This window comes from Oreochromis aureus, linkage group 15 (genome assembly GCF_013358895.1).
Source record: "Oreochromis aureus strain Israel breed Guangdong linkage group 15, ZZ_aureus, whole genome shotgun sequence".
In the NCBI taxonomy this organism is placed as follows: Eukaryota; Metazoa; Chordata; class Actinopteri; order Cichliformes; family Cichlidae; genus Oreochromis; species Oreochromis aureus.
Genome location: NC_052956.1, coordinates 4,066,156 through 4,082,630, shown reverse-complemented (window position 1 = coordinate 4,082,630; position 16,475 = coordinate 4,066,156). Strand labels below are relative to the sequence as shown.

The 16,475-nt window shown below is 43.7% G+C and overlaps 1 protein-coding gene across 5 annotated transcripts in view; it reads left to right on the top strand.

Moving 5' to 3' along the window:
• LOC116332312 (kelch-like protein 29) overlaps positions 1–16,475 on the top strand; it is a 255,737-nt gene that overhangs the window by 76,447 nt on the left and 162,815 nt on the right. For 4 of the 5 annotated variants that reach the window (XM_039599416.1, XM_039599414.1, XM_031755229.2 and 1 more), the window contains one exon: positions 9,618–9,929. In XM_039599416.1, the coding sequence (XP_039455350.1) occupies positions 9,657–9,929 (273 nt within the window). In that variant the 5' untranslated portion in view covers positions 9,618–9,656. Of the gene's footprint in view, positions 1–9,411; positions 9,431–9,617; positions 9,930–16,475 lie in introns of those variants that run through there. The other variant, XM_039599417.1, reaches the window with a different exon arrangement.

Below are 16,475 nucleotides of genomic sequence, written 5' to 3'. Positions count from 1 at the left end.
TGATATATATATATATATATATATATATATATATATATACATATATGTGTGTGTGTGGCAGCTATTTGTCCCTCCTCTTTGGCATAAAAACACCGCTTAAGATGAAAATGTATTAGTGTGGATGGAGCCTGAGTGTCTGCGTCTCCACTTCTGAACAGTACACCACGTTCTCACCAGGGAGCTGGATGGTACAACCACATTGTTAATGTCATCTAGGGTGGAAAGCAAGCCAGCATAACAGCAGAGCATCAATCAGCCAAAGAACCTGGGCTTGAATTTCTGGAAATCACCAAAAAGAGAAAAAACAAAATGACTACAGTTCAGCCGGGATGGGTCCAAGTAAGGACGGAATTCAGTGTTCGGTGTGATTTGGGAAGTTGTAGGACGGTATGTCACGTTCAGTGGCTCATGGACAGCATTTGTTGGAGGCAGTGTTAGTTATTCATTTTCTCTTTCCACAGACAGTCTGTGGATTCAACCCAGTGGGTTTCCCTGTCATAAACAAGCTTTCTTTACCACTGTCCGTGCCGTCAGGGACTAAAGTTTTAAGAAGGAAAACGTTGGCTGTGTAAGATGTCATTTCCTGCTCATTGCCTCTAGAAAAGAGGCTTAACGAGAACAATTTAACGAAGGCTTTTTAATAAATTTCCTCTAAGGAAAAGTATGTTCTGGTGGTATTTGTTGGATTTTTGTCTGTAGTATTACAGTAACGTGTAGTAACTGACATGCACAGTGACAGTATTAATCATTTTATTTCTTTATGATTTGCTCTTCAGCCTCTAGATGCTCTGTGTTTACGGGATCAACCACCTGGAGGGGGTCACTGGAACAGAACTTGCTCAAGGAAACGCCGCTTGTGCACAAGGAAGATCAAACCCGAGGCCCTCCACTCTGAGGATGACCTCGGTTACCGCTTAGCCACGCAAAAGTCAATAATGCGCGCTCATGTAAGCGATGGGAAGAGCGAAATATGGAGCCATTGATGCTTCACGGCAGGGTCAAGATAGTATCCAGCCCCGAAGCATCTGTATGGTAATGATGGGAAGAGTAAAATCGAAAATGCGAGGCGTCGCCATGGCGACAGAGGTGATGTCATGATCCCAGCTGCCGGCGAACTCTCTGTAGCTGAGGGTGCAGCCACATATCCGCGGGGCCAGTCGGCTTACAAACTACTCCATTGTAAATCATTGTCACTGGAGCCACTCCTCTCGCTCTCCTCCACATTGTCTCCTATCTCTTGTTCTCGTTTAATTCTCTTGCCCTCTTTTTTCACTCTCTTATTGCTGGTCTGTCTCTCTTATTGATGTCTATATCTCTTGATCTCCCCTCCTTGGCCGTGCACTCTAAGCTGGTGGTGTTGAAAGAGATGGATGCTCACTGCCCTCAGTAATCTCCGCAGCAGCCATTTAGATAATTAAGTCACTGTTCCTTCACTTGGCTCTCCATGTCCCGCTTCCAAAGCTGACCTACACACTCGCACACACAGACACACAAAGTCACACGCATGTTACAGTAGCTCCAGTAATGCCGCAGCCTAAAGACTGCGCGTGTGTGTTTATATGTGTGTAAATGCGCGCGTAGCCGTGAGAGCTGTTTGTTTTGATGGCGTTGTTGGTTTTTGTTTAGAGAACAGAGAAACTCGTGAAAAGGATGCGACGGGGAGAGAGAACAGGCGACAGCTGCCACGGGCCACAGAGGATACACCCAGAACGCACACACAAATACAAACACGGCGCGTGATTGGCGTCTGAAAATTCACCGCTCCCGCACCAAGTAAAAAAAACAAAACAGAAAAAACAGCACGTAGGAAGGAAGCGTGCACGCTTGCCTCGGGGTTTTTCTCCAGCTCCGTGTCTTGCTGTTGTGATAATGTGGCGTTTTGTTGAAAGTCGGTGTTTTAATTAACTGAGCGCCGGCGTGCAGTGGTGGAGGTAGCAGCTTTCTCTCTGTTCCTTGGGCTAATCATCACGCCCGGGCCGCTGACAGTCATACACCGTTGGGGTGTTTCTAACTCAAGTCGGCTGCAATATTTGCAGTCGTCCCTGCATGTGCACGCTTTCGGACAGAAGAGCGACTCTCGTGCTGTTTTCATCATGCAGAAGCAAAAAACACATCCCGTGTGCTCAGACCTCAGTAAACAAGCAGCTTAGAAAACCTTGCATCATGTCATACCCACACCCCCCTTTCACACAAAACACACACATGCATTGCACACGCACTCATGCAGCTGCCCCCCCCCTCCCCTTTTTTTCTTTCCACGTCGCTAGAAACTTTTACTTATTAATGCTGTGCTAAAAGAATTGTGCTGATGCACACGGAGAGGGTAATTTGCTGTCAGTGGTGTCGGCATATGCAATATTTCTTAATCTCAAGAAAAAATAACCCTTGGCCCCCACTTCCTTTTTATTTCTCTTCTCTATGTCTGCCTAATGCACCTGATCCCAATTTTTTTTTATCCGCCTTGAATGATTTGGCCTTTGCTTGCATGCTTTATCAAACAGGAGATGATCAGAAAGTGTCTGTCTCAGACAAAACGAGGCAGTGTGTGCATGTCACCCACCAGTATTTCATCCATCAAGGTGTCAGATTAATATACAAAGTGCCATCTCTCACTATCGTCTCTGAACCTGCGTGGAAATCCTAATAGGCAGATGAGATAAGGAAATGTGAGGTGCTGGATTCAGATTAGTTCCCGGTCTTGCTCGGAGTGACTGGTGATTACCTCGTGGTTTGGGTTTATTTTCCTGTCAAAGACTGTAGCGGCAGCTGTTTAAGTAACACCCGGCCTGTATGCCTCTAATTTGCTCAAACCGAAGCTATTTTTGGTTTCTGTGATGCTTAAGCTGGTGGGTTCTGTTATGAGAAGCCCTGCATTTTTTTTTCTTCTTTTTTTATGATGTGCTGCTGCCTGTGTGGTGTCTCTGGATTCCACTCAGACCACTAATGAGGTGTGCGAACAGTAGCAAAGTACTAATTCCCCTCAAACCGCTGGGATTAATTCAACCTACTAATGCTAAGAATCAATCCCAACAATAGGCTTGTAGGTTTCCAGTGTAGCTACATTTGTCTTTTCCTCTCATTTCTAAAGATGGCCCTTTCCTCACCCCTCTCTACATCCCCCCATAACTCACCTCCACACTCACAGTGTTTAAGGACATGAAATACACACTCAACCTAATTGTTCCTTTCCTGTGTTTGCCTTTCCTCTGGGTTCTGCTCTGTTGTTCTAGCGGGTTTTTTCCACCTCTTCTCCTGGAACATCAATTAGGTTTTCTCCTGTTCACGTCCTTAAGAAGGAAAGCTAAAAATACCCAGGAAGCCCTCTTTCTTTCCCGGAAAGTCAGTTTGCTTCATCAAGGTGGGGAAAAAAGACAAAAAGAATCCTAAAAATGCTGGAAAGAAAAATTCTCCCCCACCAAGAACGTATTAACTCTCTCCCATCCAATTTAGGTTCTAGCACATTGCCTAATTAATAAGGCTTGTGCGGGAATGCTTTTATAGGCAGGTGTGTGTGTAATGGCAGCGAAACATCCAATTTAAGACAGCGCTGTATCTTCATCATCGGGCGTGACTCATCATCTGGGACGGACTCTAGCTGTGAAGGAGAATTTTAAAGGCCCGAGACTCTGGCTCGCTGCGCTTCGGGCTATTCCTGTACCAACAGTCTCTCCCATTATTTAAATATCAGGGTGAATACCTCCGTCGTCCTGGAGGGACTGTCAGCACATTTATGATTGCTGTGTATGTGGCGTGTGTGCACCTGCCGTAGTTACTCTATACTCTGTGCGTGTCTCCCACAGGGCCGCTCATTTACAGCAATATCTTGTCCTCATAAAGTTGCAGCATGCCATCTATCCCCAGCCCTCGTTTGTACCATCCAGCCTCGCTGATGGACGGACCGATCATTAGCGCAGCCTCGTGAGTCTAGCACGTGGCTGTTTGTGCGCGAGCACGGTGAAAGCTGGGCTGTCACTGGGTCAATAGAAATAAACACTACTACAGATTGGAAATGGAGCCCTCCCTCTTGGGGAGTATCTGTAGCAGGAGGAACTGCTGGGTGGTATTAAACACAGGGCAGAATGTGCTAGCAAAGCAAACATCACACCCCAGAACAGACGTATGACACACCACCCGCCCCACTCCACCCTGATCCCCATCCTTAACACCCTTCTCTCTATTTCAGGCTGCGTGTCGCGCACGCACACACTCACAAACGCACGCACGCTTTACTGCTGTTATATCTCGTTTGCTCGCTCTCTCTCACACTGTCTGGCTGTCTCTCCGTCGGCGCTGCGTTCTGTCCATCTGTTACGCTGCCTCTTTCCTCACGTCTATCTGTGGCTCCCCGCTCATTCCCACATGGCTTTGTTAACGCAGTTCTGTCACGCGCACCCCAACATGCTGTGTGCCGCCTCGGAGTGACAGATGCTGCTCTAAAGGGTGTGTGTCTCACATTCCCAACCTGCCAGACAACTTTTTTTTTTTGTTTTTCCCCCCAAACCGTTGCTGCTTAAGAATCTAAAGTTGTCGTAAACTCCTCGTTTCGCTGGGGAATGTAATCTGATCTCTGTATCTGTGGCACGTACATGTGGAGCTGGCTGAAATTTGGGTTCTGATTCATCAGTATTTCTTTTATTGGGGGGGAAAAAGTAGCGCCCAGCCACCAACACACTGCGCTTCCACTGCAGCTGACAGCCTTACACTCAATGATGTGACAACACAACGGAGAATCCGAGTCAGTCAGCTCATTAGGCTCGATTGCTGACATAGTAATTGTGTTACTTTCTCGAATCCCTTTGCTCACGCTGGAAACCAAAGCATTTTTGTTGCTATTTGGGCTTCCAGAGGATTAGTAATTGTACTCATTTTTGTTTTTTTCTCATCTTACAGAAGAGATCATCAGCTGTTTTTAGTCAGAAAATAGCATTTGGCGTGGGAAACTCTGATACCCTCAGGTTAGATTATTAACATGCTGACAGGATTGCAGGAGCTGAAGAGCCTCATTAATTGCTGTAGGGTATGACTGAAGTGCTGTCATTATATCTTATGAACTTTAAAAAAAAGCTCTTAGATTGACTTTAAACACGTGAGCCTCGCAGCGAAGGTTATCAGCCCTCCTCTTGAAACGGCGTCGTCTCGTCCAGAGTTTGACAGTGACTTCATTGGATGTGAAAGAAAATGGGCAAATCTTCATTGGCACCATCTCCCCAGAGTGGAGCGGTGCAGAGCCGAGTGTCATTGGAGATGTGATGCATTCAAGTGTTTATCTGGTCTGGCAGAGTCCACAGGTGTGTGGGGTGTTGGTTTCCACGGGGGCCTCTGAGAGCGACATTTCCTTTATCGCCTTCTTGTACTTAACCTAAAAAACAAACCCAAAACACACACAGAGCGCACACTCTCTCAGGCTCGAGCCAACGTGGGCTCGCACGCACACGCAGACTTTAAAGCAGTGGCAGAAACGTAGCCGTGGAGGGAATTTAAGTCTCTGTAATTAGTAGCTTAAATCCTTCTGTTCACCGAGGACCATAAATGTAGTGGGATTTGTCTCGGTGACACTCGTTCTGCAGGGATCTGTTGCCAGCCTCCAGTTCCACAGTACATACTGACATGCATAGTGCCAGGATGACAGGAATTCACTTAGAGGATTGTGCAGATATTGAAATGTAGAGCCAAGAATCTGAAAATGCCACTTGGGTGAGTGATAGAATGGGAAGCATGGTAATGTGAGAGTCTCCTCTAGAAAACAACAGAAGCGTTTGTCATGTGTATGAGGTGCTCGATGATGCTAAGCTGGATGTTTACGTTCGCTATCTAAAGTAAGAAAGGAAATGTGGAGCACACAGACCTCCGATTAGGAGCCGTGATGTTATATGAGACATGAGAAAATAGCAGCTTTGCATACTGTTTATACAAAACGGAGCTAACCCTTTAATTGTTCTGCAGTTGTTCTGTTGTGCAGAAGCCCCCTCATGAGCAATGCTGTCAATCATGAAGGACTGCATTTGTTTCATAGTGACTAATTCTTTTCTGTATCCCGAGTTCTACATTTAACCTTTTCTAATTAATCAACTCGCAGGCGCTGATGCTTCATTGTGTTTTTCATTCACTTGTGCCTTTACACAGACATATTAAACAGCCCACTGAAAGGAGAAATGTAGTCTTCTTCATCGCGCCCCTCACCAGGAGAGTGACCCCTGACCCAAGTGTCAGATATCACAAATCTTCACTAAATTGAGCCATTTTGTAACAGCTTAGCCTTCTTGCAGCTCTACATATGCTAACAAAATAATGGTAAATAAAATAAAATAAAACCAAAAGTTTTTCACATCTGCAAAAGTTGAATTTGAGCTTTTAATGCTTTAAATTAACACGTTGTAGCAGTTAAAAAGTTGCATCACGAGCACGAGACAGGAGCTTTCACTGCGTCTAACCTGGACCACTTTAATGCAGACTCTTTGATGCAGGCATGCAGAAACTACGTTGCTGCACTGTCAACTCTTCAGAATAATGAGCATGTCAAAGAAACGTTACATTGAATATTTTCAGTCATTTTAACATAAAAAAAAAATCACATTAGTACAGTACACCCTTTACAAAAGCTGTTTATAACATGGTTTTAAATTTGTTTGAATTGTATTTATATCAAAACATTAATTATAACACTGCCTGGGATTGGACTGCAAGGACCTCTGCCCCTGACTGGCACTTCTGCAGTGCACCAAACCCCTACAGCCCCTCTTGTAGCTCTTTCAGGCTAGCTCCAACCAGGCCCCATGGGCTAAAGCCCTGCCAGCAGGCGCTTGTCCTTGAGCCCCTGCCCCAGGGCCCGTCCACCCTGCCCTGGGTACGGTTGTGTCTCTTGAGTTTTTAATTTCCTCATAAGGGTTTTCTGTGTAGAGCTACTCTATATCAAAAGGAGCCAATTAAGGTGGTTTGGGCATCTGACTAGGATGGTGGGCATGTTCCCAGGGCAGATCCAGGACAAACTGGAAAGATTACATCTCTGGCCTGGGAATGTCTGTGGAAGAGAGGAAGGAGGTGGTCGGGGTTGGCAAGTTCTGGGAGTCTGTGGTTAGACTCCTGCCTCCATAACAGATCCAGTAAGCAACAGAGGATGGATGGATACTTGAATTAGTGTAAATGTTCTTACAGAAGTTATTTTGACTTTCTCATCAATTTGTTGTTGCACCTTATTTAAAATACGGAATTCAGTGGATAACCTTACATTCTCATCATGTTACTCATTTTTACCCATTTTTTGATTTGACATTCATATGATTTGAAAACTGTGAAATACTTGAGCTACTTTATGTGTTTAAAACCTTAACCCTTGACCCTGAAGTTCATGTCTTGTTTCCTCAGCCTTGGCTACAAATAACTGAGAAGTGCCAGATCAAAATATTCCATCAAACTATTTCTTGCATTTCTCTTAACAGGACTAATTTTGGAAAAAAAAATGTTTTTATTGAAATGGGCACTGGATAATCCCCACAGCGCTCCAGAAGGTATTTGAATAACTTTGTTCACGTTTTGAATTTTAGCTGTTAGCGATAAATAGAAGACGGCAAAGGAGGCGACTTTGCTTTTTTCATTCCTCTATCCTGTGCTGTGTGGTGCTACCTTAGTGAGGTTTGTTCCACAGAGCTTGCTTGTGTGAGTACATGCAAACTTGTTCAATGCCTTTTCTGCATAATCAAATGGATTGATTTGTTCTCAAGTGCACCGATGTCCTAAGAGGTTTACAGGGAGACAAAACACACTCTGTTTTCCACTGAATCACCATCTAGACTCAATAGCACAGTGGATGCATGTCTCCACTTCACATCTGAAAAGCGCTGATAAAAAGAAATTGTGAAAGCAAATGCACTCTTGCCCTCGATTCTGACTTTTGTGGAGATAATGTCCCTTTTTTTCTGCTTTTTCTTCCACTGTTTTCATGTGGAGGAATTTTTCTGACTGCCCTCTTATTTCTTTGCTGAGGTGTGGAGCTCGGGAGATAAGAGAATATTACCTGGCTCTAACTCTGCCATTGTTCCACTGGCCTAGAACCTTGTTAGTCTCTCTGTACATATTTTTAGAGATAATTCGAGCTTATTCTATTGGAAAATTTGAGGTTATTAAAAGGGGTTACTATGGAGAAGGAGTAAGGTTATTGCGGAGAGAGTGAGAAGAGAGCGTGACAGAGTCGTCCCGAAGCGTTCAGTTGCTCCGTCTGACTCTGTCGCCATGGATCAGCTTGCTGTGTTTGCACAGAGTAGACCTTGTATTAGAGAGGGGAATGAAATGAACTGAGGATTGAGAGAGGTGGGTGTATATATAACATAAGAAAATACAGACGATAAAAACATAAAGAAAGAAAGAAAGAGAGGGTTGTAGTGGATAAATAAATGGATGGTCACAGCAGCTAAAGTTACAGTAGGGCCAGTGCTCCCACCGCAGGCTGCTTGGTGTATCGCTTCCATCAAAGCTTTGTAGAGAACCTTTCATTTGCAGCTTCCTCGTGGACTCTTATACTGCACGGCTGGGCTTAAACACATTCAGTTGTAGTATATGCTGCTTTTGTACACTAGCGCGCACACACAGAGATACTCACAGAGAAGCCGGCATTTCAAGGCGTTCCCTCCTCTGTGAGGCTAAGAAGCAGCGTGACAGACCCCAGCGTGCAGAATAAAGACTTATCATCCGCTGTCATTCTCTCCTTGCAGACCAGGGGATTTTGCATGGGGCTCGCTGAACCTGGTGTGAGCTTGTTATATATTTATTTCATCTGTTATCAAGGGCTTTGGGAAGCATAACGTGCCTTTGGTGAGGTTGAGTACAATGCGCTACAAACCCATCAGTGATGGATTTCACTGCTCAGATCCCGTACCACTTTGATTTATGACATAATAGAAGAGTGATACGCTGCTCCTGCTGCACAATAGCGCCGTGCTCCATTCTGATGTAATTCCAGCTCGCTGTCACCTCTTAGCCTATCGCAGCCTGCTGTGCTCGAAAAAGGGAGAACCCTCCAATGCACTTCAAGGGCAATCTGATTGAATTAACCAGCCATTAGATGTATGAGATGAGCTGTAATTGGGGTGTGGGGGGTGACGCGGGTATTTATCTATTCAGATGAATGAGTTTTGACCGCAAGGTCGTGTTACTGCTCACGCCGCCCTCAGGACAACTTGAACTGAGCGTGTACCTGCTTGCGTCTGACTCAGCCATTTTGTTTGAACCTGTCGTTGCCGCGCCTAGACGCCTCACATAACACATTTGGCTCCTTATGGTGTTTGGCACTGATGGTGTTTTTTATAGAGCTGCTCAGCGGCGCTCATTTCTCTCCCTCTTGTCGCAGTCCTCGTTAATGACTGGGAGAATAGGAATTAGAGGCAACAAATGAACCGCAGTGTGTTCGCGTCAGTCAGGTGCGCTGGGAGCAGATGCTGTGAGCATTTACACCTTCATGTCAACATGTTCTCTCCTTAATTTACTGACTGAGTGTTTCACTCTTTACGTGTCGCTCTGTTCTTTGTTTTTTCCCAGAAACTTTTATTCTATTCGTGTCTGAATCGCTCGCTGCCGCTTGCACTTCGTGGTTGAAATGACCTTTACCCTCTTCCCGTTTCACGCAGGCCTGCCCCTGTTGTTCCCTCTGAGAGGAAGAGGAAGTGATGTCACGCCACCACCATCGCTTTGAGAGGGACTACCGGGCACCCTGGGAGCGGAGAGACATCCGTCCTTCTGGCCTCCACAATGGAGGAGCCAATCATAGCTGTGCCTCTGCCGTTGTCAACGGCAACAACCGTCCGGGGCTCCTTCCCCTCCCAGTCATCCCCTCCCTTCTTCCAACTCCAGTTACAGTTGCCGTGACAACATCGAGCAGCGACTTAGTGGTCAAGCGAGGCATCTCGGCAGCAGGATCGGTGGCTCCGGCATCAGCCAAGGTAAGAGGCTCATCCAAATGGATGCTGGGACACCTGCTTCCCTCTGACTCCTCTTGGACAGCTCTCGATCTCTTTTACTGCTCTGTCAGGCTTTCTTTCCTCTCACTGTGTCAACTTTTCAATCTGTGATGACTCCCCAACTGGATGTAATATCTAACTTTTTCCATGCTTTTGAGACTCTTCTGCTTTCTTCTCTCGCTCTGTGTGTCTTCCAGTTCTTCCCTCCCACTTTTTTTCCCAAACATTTCTGCACTGGCACGCCTGTCTTCATGGTTCAACTGTCTCAGCTCCTCAAACCCCCTCTGTTCTTTCTCTCTGCAGCCTCTTTTGCTCTTTACCTTTATCCCTCACTCCAGTTTTGCTGCTCTCTCTGCACATTCTTGCCAAACCATTTTCCTTCCATCTTCATTTTCTCTCTCTGCCAAATTGCTGCCTTGTCCTGCTTTTGCCTCCTTAGTCATTTTTTTTCTTACATTATTTAAATGATCTCTGACAGGTGACTCAGATAGGTTCTACTTTCAGGTGATGATTTGTAGTGTTCTGGAAACGAGCAAACAAAGGGAACCACATTATTATATACCATATCAGTATATATTGACATTGTAGGTCATTGATTTCCCAGTGTCCCAGGCGATATTTCTGCATTAACCAGTGGGAAAGATTTAGCTTAGCTGTTACAAATAATAAATGAATTAAGTGGACGCGAACAAGTTTGCACAGATGCGTTAACGGATAATTAAAATTAATGTACGAGCAGTACAAAACAGCATCTAAAAAGAATGCATAAATATATATTTTGTTAGTTACTTTAATACATTATATAGATAAACAAATTAATTTGTTTTGCAAAAATTATAACTGATAGTTTACACAGTAGTCAGCAAAATTAGTAAAAGGTCATTTTTGGCTAGCAGTTGAATTGCTAGGTACCATCGTGGATTAACAATTAATATTGTTAGCCAAATATAATAGATACACACCTAATATGGTAGTCAGGTAAAAATATGAACATAAAGTTGTGTTAAGAGCTAGAGTTTTTTGAAGAATTTTCAAATCTCATGTTTTAGTACTGAAGAAGCCTCTCTGATCAGAGGTGGAACATCTTAGTAAATTTCCTAGTTATGTATTAAAAGCTGAAATTGTTAGCCCAATATAATATATAAGCTGTTACCTATCTAGCAGTTAATGCATATTGTGGATAGCAATTTAACAGCAGTTAACAACAGAAATTGTTAGCCAGCTAGCTAAACAGCTAATGTGGCTATAAAATAAAGTTATGAATATAACACTGTAAATTATTTGGAAAAGTATGACTAGCAATTAACAGTATGGATTAACAGATGAAATTGTTATCTAACTAAACAATTAATAAACAGTTGAAATGGAGTAGACAGGTGATGTAAAAGTGAGGCTAGCAGTTAAACTGTTAGCAAACAGTATGGAGCGGTTAGCATGTATTGAAAAAAGTAGCCTAGCATGGCAGAGTGTTAGCTAAATATATTAAGTAAATTGGCCAGTAAGCATAATAAAATAAGTGGATATTAAGGGAAGTAGGTTAAAAAATATCCAGCTAATAGTTAAATAAAAATTGTGGAGAAATATTAAGCTGAAATGAAATTCATTAGAAGGAGTGTTGAAGACAAAGGAGCAGTTCGAGTGTAACAAGGCTGTTGGGGTAGATCAGAAGCAAAAGATGGTGAACTGCCGTCAAAGATTAAAAGCAATCTCTTCTCGCTGCATTGTGACCATGATATTTAATCCAAACTGTATTATAAAGCTATTTTATTAAGGCCTCAAGTGACTTAGGTGCATTCATTCCTGATTTGATTATACGTTGTATTTGTGTTTAGAAAATAACTGCAGCTTGAAAGTGTCTTGAGTGGTATAGTCAAGAGCTGTACAGTTTGTGTTTTCCACCCCTTCGTCTTGGGATTTGCTAGCAAGCTGGCTGTCAGCAACGTGTGAAGAGAGAGGCCTTTACCAAAAAGGAGTTAGACATTTTAGCCTCTCCCCAGCCTCCGCTTCCATGGATACCATTCATCTTCTCTCTACATTCCTCCTCACTGTCAGATCATTTTCTTTAACTTGGACTTCTCGGTCTCTTGCTCTTGGTGGAATCTGCTCTGTAAGAGCAGAGGTAAACAATGCTCTGGTAATTTAGCCCACAAGTGCACATCATTAGATTCCCCGCTGAATACACTGACCACAGACACAGTGAATCTGCTTTGGCACCGCATCGGCCCTTCCTTTTGTGCAGCTGAATAATTACATACATTCAGACAAAGTCTCGCCAACTCCCACCGTGGCCGTTGTCATCATTCAATGGCTGCCATAGCAATTAACTACTTTGCATTGCATCTGAGTGCACACTTGTTTAAACATACAGCATATGGGGGAGTGCGTGCACGAGTGTGAGCGTGTGCGTGCACAGCAACAACTGTGTGGTTATTTCCCAAGGTGCCACCCTTATTCAGGGATTTACTCTGCTTTGTTTTGCTCCTGACAGTCCTTTGTAATGTAGGCAGTAGAGACCAGCACAGTTTAGAAATGGAAATACGTAGTCTGGGTTCTGCTTTAATAGTGGCCTACAAAAGATACAGAAGCCTTAAGAACTGGCCATCACTATGGGAGCCTGTCTCTCTATCTTCTTCCTGGCTGCGTACTGTCCTCACTTGCTCTCTGCCTCTCTGTCATCTTTCATCAAAGCTGTTGGTGGTCACAAAGAGTCTGATGGATGGCTGTAGCTCGCTCTCCACGGGACCCGTGTCCCTGCTCTGTCCACATATACACTAAAAAGCTAGTGGACTATATTGGTTTCCAGTGTTCGGAGGCTGGCTCTCTGCATAAACACACTGGTCAGATTTGCGCGTGTATATGTGCAGGTGTACATATGCGTGTAGGGTAAATGCTGACATCCAAAAAGGGCCATCTGGCTGCATTGTCCATGCAAAGCTAACCACATGGAACAATGAACCGTTGCTAATGTAGACCTATGCTCTGTTATCCCTTTAATTATTTTTTTAAACTTAATTTAACGTACGTTTTGTGCTCCTGTCACAGATGTTGAATTGGATGTAATTATCAAACAGAGCCATTGTGTCTCCGGCTGATGAACAGTATTGTGAATGTCAGGGAAAAGCTCAGTTTCACTCAGCATGCTAGTCGTTTTTCCAAAGTATTTTTTGCTTAGAATATCAATGAGAGTCAATTTACTGGTTGATAACTAAACAGACTTTGTTCAAATGGAGCGATTCTATTATTCCAGCGAGCATCGTAGCGTCCGAGCAGGTCGAGGCAAGAGCTGAGGCCTGGTGCCTGTCAGGAAAGTTACTGTAGGCTCACACAGCAAGGCCAAATTCCATAAAACTTGGTGGAGAGGTGGAGCACAGGTAAAGGAAATACTCGTGCAAATTCTCAACGCTTGCCTTAAAATAGCAAAAAGGTGCAATGGCCTTGGTGGAGGTTTTGTGTTATTTACTCATCATTTAAAAAACTGCACCTTTTCTGACATATCTGTGGGTATATGTGTGCCACCAGTACCACCAATGTTTTCTTAAAGCGGACTGCATATTAAAAGAGAGACATCTAATATTTGGTGTACTTGGGGATCAAAGGAGTATGTGTACATGTCCTAAATCATTTAGTGTGTGATGCTCAGTTCTGGATGAGACTTCCTTGCTTCACTATTCTGTTTATTTGAATGTATTTGCATCGAAATTGCGGAGCGCTTGAAGTTCCAACCAGAACATTTTAGCTGGACAAGCAGTCTTAGCTATACCCTTGCATATAAGGGACGTCCTTAAAAGGCACATGCTGTGCCATTTTATTAATCTCATCTTTTACATTGCGTTAAGTCACCCTGCAGGTTTCAATCTGCCAGAATCGTCCAGAACACACGACTTTTCTGCCCACACTGAACTGAAATACTGTCGTCCAGCTGCTTTTGCCTGGGGACAATTCAGCAATGCTTATTGCTGGCTGTGGCTCAGGCGGTAGAGCAGATCAGCTACTGACTGGAAGGTTGGTGGTTCGATTCCTGGCTTCCCCAGTCTGCATGCCAAATATCCTTGGGCAAGATATTAACCCCAAATTGCCCTCTGATGCGTTCATCGGAGTGTGAATGTGTGTGAATGTTTATTAGTTGCACTTGTGTTTAGAAGTGCTTGTATGAGTGTGTGTGAATGGGTGAATGAGGCATGTTGTATAGAGTGCTTTGAGTACTCCGGCAGAGTAGAAAAGCGCTATATAAGAATCAGTCCATTTACCATTTACCATTTATGCAAACAGCATAGTTGCACGTCCTCATTATTGACATAAAAAGAGAGGTGACATTACTTTGCACAGTTTATAAAGCTGAAATGACATCGCTGGCTTCAATAATGAGTTAAAAAGAGTTTCACACTTCTTCTATGTGATCCACATGAGGGCTGTGCTTTTAAAAATGTATAGATGGATGGATTTGTGTATGTGTAAATGCTTTAATGCTGCAGCTAAACGTTTGCACATTAATGTTACAACCTGTTATTAAGGTTAGTGAGGATTTTATAGACTTTATACGTGCACTAAAGCTGGAATTTTTTATCTCCTAACACATGACTCAGAAAGTATCTTCCCACAGATAGGCTGCTGAAACATATGGATTTTGCTGCATGGACTAATCCCTTACTATGAAATTTTTAATCCATCCTCCCCTGATATTTAACGGTAGTGGTAGCTGGAATTTCTTCACCAGCCCTCGTATAACCCAAATGCAGCAGACACAACTAGTACAGTAAGAGCATGCTGATAAACTGAACGATTCATTGGCCGAGCACTGATGATGCTGGATAAGATGGACAAGATGACCGCAAAACAGCGTCTGGGGTCCACTTTTATAAATTTTAAATGTGTCCAAAATCAGAAAGAAAAAAAAAACCAAAACAAAGAAAAAACTGTCTGTCATAAGTATTCATGTTGTCGTTTTAAACATCGTTATCAGCCAGAGTCTCACATCAGTACAGCCTTTATATCGATCAAGGGACCGCCAAACATACATCATTATCATTTGCTTGAAGGTTTATGTTGATGGACGGCATCACTGGCATTTTGATTTCGCTCTGTTTACATCTCATTCGTTTCTCTGTTGAAAATGTTTCTTGATGAGATTTTGGTTTCTGATCTTTCGAGCAGTCTCGAACCGTGATTGCTATTTGTTTAGCCTGTAGCCATCTCATTAGTTTAATGTTGTTAGAAATACACTCAGTAGGTAAGTAATCTTGTGTTATGGGCCTGTGTTATTCTGGTCAGATAGCTGTTGTAGGAAGGTGCAAAACGAGGGGAGTCCAACATGAATAATTTAAAGACATTCTGTGGAGGTTATGCTTTGTATTTTGTAGCGTCTCAAAAAAAAAGTCTCAAAAATCTGGGTAGCAGCGGTTTGCAGTAAATAAAAGACGTATAGTTTGGTATCAGCCAACAGTTTGAGCTTGAACTTGATATTTGCATTAAAAGTGTTGCTTCAGCAATGACTTGACCCAAGATGAGCATCTCAAAGGGGGAAAAAACCAAAAAAACCAAAAGCAAAACAAAAAAAACCCTCGAAGCGCTGACAGCAACAATCAATAGAGCTTGTCTTAAAACAAAATTACACATTGTGTCTTGCTGGTCATTGATTTCAGCCAGGTCAGGTAGCCAGTGGATTGAAGCAGACCCCATACTGTGACCAACACAACACTGAACAGCGGGTGTCATGGCCTCACTCTGACACAATCAAAAAAAGAAGAAAAGAGAGAACGCTTGCAAAAAGCACGCTTCTTCAGAGAGTATTTTTTATTTCTGCATCTAGTAAAGGAGCGTTTGTGTCATTTCCCGAGCACGGGAGTGAAAACCCCCCCAACTAATACAGTGATAGATGTTCTGGTCAGCGCTGAGGCATTAAAAAAAACTACCAGTATGACACGACCGGGGCATCACCTTTGTAGTGCATTAGCAGCGGCTTAGCTTAGCTTTTATTCTTATTATCTCGCAGAGCCTTAATATCTGCGTAAAGAAACACTCCATGTGAATGTCACCGCGGTGTCAGGGAGCCTTGTAATGAATAGACTGGAAGAGCGAAAAATTATTGAATCTCTACCGAGGTTGAGGCTAAAGGGGGGGTGAGGGTGGGGTGGGGGGCCCTTTGAAAAATGGGATAACTTTGTGACGAGTCGCTGTGAAATGTATTGAATATGAGATGATTAAAGTTTAAGTAGGCACACACTGGGGAAGCGGGATGAGAGTGCCGGAACGGAGACGGGAGGAGAGGGAGGGCGGCGGGGTGAGGCGCCAGGTGAGGGTTGCTTTTGAATTAGCTCGAGCTAGTGGAGGAAACCACAATTGTTCTGTCAAACACTGCGATGCAACTCCATCATTGAGATAAGATGAAACTTTACATTTTACAAAGCGAGGTAGACTCACCATGGGGTCGCTGCTCGCTTTTTACGAGGAAAGCCGAGAACACTGATCATCACAGCGAGAAAAAAACGATTGCTTCACAGCTTGAAATGATGTCATCCAGCGCGCCTTTAT